Here is a 7,222-nt window from a genome sequence, read left to right as displayed (position 1 = left end):
TATATATATATCTACGTAAATACATAAATGAGTATTTATATAAATACCACTCAATTCGTATATATTTACATATCAAACACCTAAACATCAATTTTCACACACATGCCATCTTACACATACATGAAAAGTTGTATTTCACTTATTAAAAGTTAAAAGGATGGTGTTTTAAATGTGATACGAAAATTTTAGGCGGTATAAATGTTAAAAAGTAAAATTTAGTTGTTAGATATATAAATACATAAGAATTGGAGAGTACTTTGAAAATGCTCCTTACTATTATGATTGGCCAAAATTCAATAGCATGTGACTCCCATAATGAATCCACATGGTGCATGATCTAATGAATTTTGATATCAAATTGAGCGATAACTAATACGAAGTATTCTCACTTGAGAGATTATTAAGATGTAGGGGGTGTAAACAAGTTAAGTTGAGCTCGAGTTACCCTCAGCTTGAGCTTCAGTTTTATTAATTATGAAGCCAGCTTACGAGCTACCGAGTCGAGCTAGGGTTGGCTTGAGCTTGGCTTCTTAGCTCATCGAGCTTAGATCACTAGCCACTTATCAGGCCGAGCCCGAGTCGGCTCACGAATCGGGCTTACAGTTTTAATAATATGATATTACAACTACTTATTAGTCTAACAAATTAAATGTAGAAAAATCACCTGAACAAACTCAACAAATGCTATCCTAGTGGAGTGTACGTTATCGCCGAGAAGACGCAGACGGGAAACCTATAATAAAAACAAGCTTGAGTCAATTATTAAATCCATTAAAAACAAGTACCAAAATAGTCCCCTGTCATTTTAATCACAAAGTCTGTAAAACTGTAAAATTAGTCCTCATACTCTTTAAATTAGGGTCCATATTAAAAGAGTCTGGGGACTAAATTGAAATTTGTATAATAACGTTTTGCAAAGAGTTAGGGGACTATTTTGACACTTTTCCCCCTTAAAAACATTCTAATTGGTGAGAAGCATCCAAACCTCGCCGCAAACTTGTTCAAAGAACTGTTTTACTTCAGATTGTGTAACCTGCAAAAGAAGATTTATGTAAATAACAAATTAGGGTGGTTCATCACTAACAGTGTAATTTATCCAATTGTTCTCAATATGTAATAACATTCATTAAATACTCATTCAAAACCATTACATAAATGGATTATCTTTGAAGAAAAGCTATATATTTACCTTCTTGTCAATATTTGTACAGTAGACTGTTCTCACAACCATTTCTCTTTCATCATTGGACTGCAAAAATTTTCAGAAATTAGAAAACAATCCTTTAAGAAATTAATGTAAACAGCAGAGACAAGTTTATTTCTGGTAAGATTTAGATGCATGACACTCATTTCTTATGTATTTATATATCCAACACCCAAACTTTGATTTTTTTTACATATATTTCACCTTACCTATTCATGAAGAATTGTAATTCACTTTTTGAGTGGCATAAAACTACAAATGTAAAGGGTGAAGTTTTAAATCTTAGATATGTAAATACATAAGAATTGGGCGGTATGTATTTAAACAGTAAGAACCTTTGGTAGAAACTTAGGATTCACAGGCAAAATAGCAGTCTTTGAAGGTAAGACTTTAAGAGGATAGTAACCAAGCAGAAGTCCCCCAATATTAAGGGCTACCACAGCACCCTCTATAAGCAAAACAAAAAAAAGAATCATTGTTAGAAGACGACTGATAGCACGGATCAACACGACCGATCAAACAAGTTGCAAGTGGTTTAGAACTCACCCTCATCGGCGAACTCGACAAATGCAAATCGGAGAATCGAGTGGGGATCGCCGCAAACCCGGCAGTCAACTACCTTCAGCATGAGAATTTCAAAATAGTTAGGTGGATAATAAAATTGGATCTCATTTAGGCTTTGTTTTGATTGAAATGAACATTATAATTTTCAATAAGTATCTTTGTAGGGTGCTACTCCCACCATTTCTATAATAGAAGTATTTCTTGTTGGATCATTTCTGGTATTACCATAAATTAATCTTAGCATTCTTATGTATGCCATAGAATTAATTTTGATGGTATTACTCAACATGGCATAAAAACACAACTAAAGTACTCATAAATTTATAATAAATAGGTTAAATCTTGATGATATCCTCTTGCAATCCATATAATGAGCAAAAAAAAAAAAAAAAAACTTAATTCCTTGTGCAAAAAAAATCGTCAAAATTTATCTATGGCACATTGACACAAGGTGTCATCATTCTTCAATCCAAAATACACGACTTTATAACAATAAACAAAAATCTAGGTTTTAAAAATAATAAAATTTTCATCCTCACGGACCTTCTTGATTTGATTAAATCCAAATAAGTCATCCATTAAAAAAAAAAAAAAGGAAATGCTATATCAACCATCGACTCTGGAAATAGACAAAGAAAATTTATTCTTCAAACAAGCCTTACTTAAATTCCTAAAGTTAATGCAAACTAAAAATGGTAGCCGTAAAAATTTGTCTAATTTTATCAAAAGAACAAAAAAAATATAATGCCCAAAGAAACTTTAATAAAAGTTTATTTCCCTTTAATAGTTCTATAATTACTTTTACAAATACCTGCAAAATCTCCAAACAAACCTAGAGTTTACATCAAAGCAAAACTTGAATGATAAATTTTCAATGTAGCCAACCTCAAAAGGATGAGACTAGATTGATGATGATTATATTTTTCGAAGATAACCCAAAATTTGCATAAGAACAACACTTAAATAGCATAATATACTTAGTTTGCCCACAAAAACAGCCTAAACTTGGTTTACTTAATTACAAAAATCACCATTAATCAAGTCACAACTATAATATGTAAACTAACACAAAATTTGTGGTAACTAAAACCATGCATTAAAGAAAAAATTGTCAAAATCAGAGATAGGTTATTACAAAATCACCCACCTCCTATAACCATTTAAGCATTTTAGTGTATTTTCCTAGGTTCTGATCTATAAATCTAAGAATCACCACTTTAACTACGTAAAAAATTATGTAAGCAGTTTGATTTGTGATTTAGAAAAATTATAAGAACTGAAGTTATTATAACAGTTGATTTCCAAAATCTTAGGTTAATCAGCGCATCTATATCTCTAAGAATCGACAAAAACTCGCACAGGAACCACGCAAATTACGAAATCTTAGGAAAAATGTAAATGAAGCGATAAGCAATGTACATTGAAAACCTTCGAGAGTTAACAATGGAAGCATTAAGTGAAGGAAACTTTAAAGGAAAAATTAAGACAACTTAACTTCCCACACAATTCTCAAGAACAAAAGCACTCATACTACAAGAATATGACTATCAACTTTTGTTTCACAAACAAACTATTCAAGCAACAAGTTTGTATTTTTGAGATCATAATTATTAAGATTTAAGACAGAACCAAATGCCTTTCTAATAAAATACCACAAATTAAATTTATAGTTGTTGCTTTTTATAGATATATATAAAGTTTACATGGTTAACATCAATGGGGGTCCAAAGCAAAGGTTGATGTATGTGGTATTACTTCTCCATGTTAGATGTATCTTTGTGATCCAAACATGTGGCCATTAAGTAATGGTAGGCAAAATGAAAAAGGAAGATTTACATGCATACCAATCAATTCATATGCATTTACATATCTAACACCTAATCTTCAATTTTTACATATATGTACTACCTTACCTATGCATGAAAAAGGTGTATTCACTTTTTTAACGTTATAATTGTGGTATTTTTTATGTGATACAAAAAATTTCAGTGGAATAAATGTAAAAAAGTAAAATTTATTTGTAAGATATCTATATACAAAAGAATTGTGTTGTATGTAAATGCCTTGAAAAATTTTTAACACATGATAGCAACATGAACCTTACAAGAACAAGTAATGCCGGGTAGTTAGTATACACAAACAAGAATGGGTGAAACCAAGCGATCGACATGAAAACATGCCTTTAGGACAACATAGGTTCCTTATGCTTTGCTTCACAAAACAAATCCTGCTAAACCTAAAAGCATTTCTCAATTAAATCACAAAGCCCATAACAACCAAACTCCTCAAAGATCCTTAACTAAACAAAAACATAATTTTGATCTTGCAGAAGCTGTATAAACATTTGAAGTTCGAGCGCTTACTTGACCACAGTAGGAAAACAATTCAGCAAGCTGTTCTTCTGTAATCTGTTCACAACAAAGATAAGAAATTTGAAGGCAAAAAAACCAAAAATGAAAAGAAGAAGAAGAACATTCGTTGATTTCTCACATTTTGATCAATATCAGAAACATAAACAGTTCTCTTTATGCTTTCCTCTCTTTCAGCTCTTCTAACCCTATCGCTTATCCTCCTCCTCCCCTGATTATAACCATTCCTCCTCTGCCCAAAACGCTGCAATACCCAAATCAGATGCTGTTAAGTAAAATTCTTAGCAGAAAAGAACAAAAGAAACTAATTTGAACAGAGAAAACACGGATCAAACGGCATCATAAATCAGATTCTTTGCCCTAAAAAAAAATTAATCAAAATTAAACCCTACCCTTCGATTCATCGGCTGATTGTTGGACGATCCATCACTGCTCCAATCCTTACTACAACTCCCATAATTGGACTCATTTCTACTGTTATAATACTCCGGCGAACCGACGAAGAGCGGCGCGTCTGCAGATAATCGGCCATCCGATTTTCTCCAAGAAGGAACGAACTCCTTCGCAGATGGATTCAATTTAGAGAGAAGGTCGACCAGCTTCCTCACATCATTCTGATACTCCGATTCCGATTCAGAAGTCGCCGGGTTGCAGTGCATCAACTGGTTTTCAGAGCCGATCGCGCTCTCCGCCACCGCAGCCATCGCCTCTCAACGCAGAAAGAAAGGAAAACCCTAGAATTTCAGCGAAGAAAGAGGAATATGAAGCAAAATAATGGATTTTTCAAAGAAAGCAGATCGCTTTTCCAAATCAAATACAAAATTTTCTTTATATCATCTTCTTAATTCTTTGCGGTGGTGACAATTTGGAAGCTTTTTACAGTTCAAGAAAAGGGGTTGTAGAGAGAGAGAGTGAGAGAAGAACAGGGATGGGGGGATTAATGGGTATATCTGCTCATAAGTAGGAAAAAAGCCATTAAAATGAAAGTTTTTTAACGGAAGGGAAACTATTGTTCAGAGGAGAAGAAGATGACGTTTAGATGACGATGATTATGTAAATCATTAGGTTTTTTAATTAATTAATTTTTTTTAAGAAACTTTATATTAATATCATTTTATTTATTTAGGCATAAAAATGTAATTTTATATTTTAAAAATTAATAAAAGTGATATTTTTAATTTCAGATGAGAAATTTGAGTGCTATAAAAATAAAAAGGAAAAAATTAGGGGTAGATATGTAATAGTATAATTTAGAAGTTTACATAAATATCACATTACTTGTAAAAATATAAATATCACATTACATAAAATCATATAAAAATATATGAAATATATGCATGAAAAGATCTATTTAACTTTAAGAAAATTAATATTAATAATAATTTCATGTGATGTTAAGAATTTGAGCCTTATATAAATGAATATTAAAATTTAGGTGTTATATATGAAAATATATAGGAATTGTGGGGCACATATGTTAATCTCCCATAACTTATGTATTTGTATGTAATTGATAAGTGATGTTTTAAAATAATTTAATTGACTACACAACTACAAAGATTTATAATCAATTAAAATTATTAATCAAAAGAATATATATATTAAGCTATATTTAAATGATATTTGATATAAATAATAAGAGTTAAATCATGTCCCAACTCTTAACATCCTACGGCTGCGTAACACTAACAAATTTTTTGTATTCGAAATATAAACAAACTGAACATGAACAATAATATCATTTAACGAGCAAAAAGGCTTTGCTCGTGTTCGGCTCGCTAACACCGTAAGTTTTTTTCTTAAAGTCGGACAATTTATAGAGTAGTTATATTAAGAAAAATAATTTTATCATAATACTTTGCATAAAATTTGATTGAAAATATTTTAAAGACAATAAATTTATTTAAAAATAAAAATTTACATTTATAAGTGTTATATAAGTATGCAAGATAATTTGTATTCATTGTTAAAAACCTAATAATAGTAGTATTGTGATGTATTTTTCTAGTGCTATAAATGTAAGTATAAAAGTGTAGATGTTTAGATATGTAAATACTTAAGAATTGTGGGGCATGCATTAAAAAAGTCAATTTTGCTTTCATGACAAACAAGCTATATATATTCATATACCTAACACTCAAAAGTTGATATTTAAACTTATTACAAGTGTCATGAAAAATATATATTTTACGTTTAAGAAGATAATTGATGATAATATTTTATATTTGATTTCGGTGGATATGTGATTATGAATATTTAAGTGCTAGAAATTTAAATACATAATAATTATCTGGTGTGCATGCACGGGTCTGTTTAGGGCAGCAATAGATATTTGAAGAAGCAATTGTGAAACTTGCAGAAGAAACAACATTTCGAAAAACTGCGTTGACCATTACAAATTTATTTTATTTTCAAAAAGTAACTTTCTTGCAGCCACTACACTTGACAGCTCATGTTCGCAAAAAAAAAAAAAATTTCTTAGAATTTTCTAAAAACAGAAAAAAAGCAATTTGCAAAATAAAACTATAATTCGCAAAGTAAAACTATAAATATTTAATGTTATTGGTTAATAAATTCATTTTCAAATAAAGTAAATATATTATTTTAAGTTTAATTTATATATTTATGAATTATAATTTAAAAATTAATAGATTTATGATAAAGCGTTAAAAAACAAAAAGCGCGTTCTCTTTCAGATGTGACAGCCTACCTCTCCATTGGCTATATTTTATTTTATTTTTTTATTATTTAAACAATTTATAGACATAAAAAACAATGTTTAACCTATAATGATATTTTAAAAAGGGAAAATTACATGGAGGCCATCTAAAATATTGATATTTACAAATTAGTCATTGAGATGATCTTTTTTTTGGCAATATCGGACTGATGTATTTATGCGTGTCATGATCAATCTTTCGAGAATTTGCTTAAAATGAAAAATGTGGATTGGGGTTTTAACATAATTTTGATATTTGAGTGAGAACTTGAAAAATAGATGGAAAAGAGTGGATGTTTTGTAAATAGCAAGTTTCTGTTGATCTTTTGCTAATTGCCCCCAAAAAGGTTATATATATATATATAT

The 7,222-nt window shown here is 30.0% G+C and overlaps 1 protein-coding gene across 1 annotated transcript in view; it reads right to left on the bottom strand.

Moving 5' to 3' along the window:
* LOC110022309 (polyadenylate-binding protein-interacting protein 9-like) overlaps positions 1–5,176 on the bottom strand; it is a 5,765-nt gene extending 589 nt beyond the window's left edge. Inside the window, exons 1-8 of the mRNA XM_020721183.1 lie at positions 4,530–5,176; positions 4,259–4,381; positions 4,132–4,176; positions 1,751–1,823; positions 1,540–1,652; positions 1,190–1,249; positions 986–1,033; positions 665–733 (exon numbers count right to left, since the gene is read on the bottom strand). Of these exons, the coding sequence (XP_020576842.1) occupies positions 665–733; positions 986–1,033; positions 1,190–1,249; positions 1,540–1,652; positions 1,751–1,823; positions 4,132–4,176; positions 4,259–4,381; positions 4,530–4,841 (843 nt within the window). The 5' untranslated portion in view covers positions 4,842–5,176. The remainder of the gene's footprint in view (positions 1–664; positions 734–985; positions 1,034–1,189; positions 1,250–1,539; positions 1,653–1,750; positions 1,824–4,131; positions 4,177–4,258; positions 4,382–4,529) is intronic.
* Positions 5,177–7,222: the final 2,046 nt, after the last annotated feature.

Source organism: Phalaenopsis equestris, unplaced genomic scaffold, assembly GCF_001263595.1.
Source record: "Phalaenopsis equestris unplaced genomic scaffold, ASM126359v1 Scaffold000180, whole genome shotgun sequence".
Lineage (NCBI taxonomy): Eukaryota > Viridiplantae > Streptophyta > Magnoliopsida > Asparagales > Orchidaceae > Phalaenopsis > Phalaenopsis equestris.
Note: the sequence above shows the minus strand (reverse complement) of the source record. Positions and strands in the feature narration are given on the sequence as shown.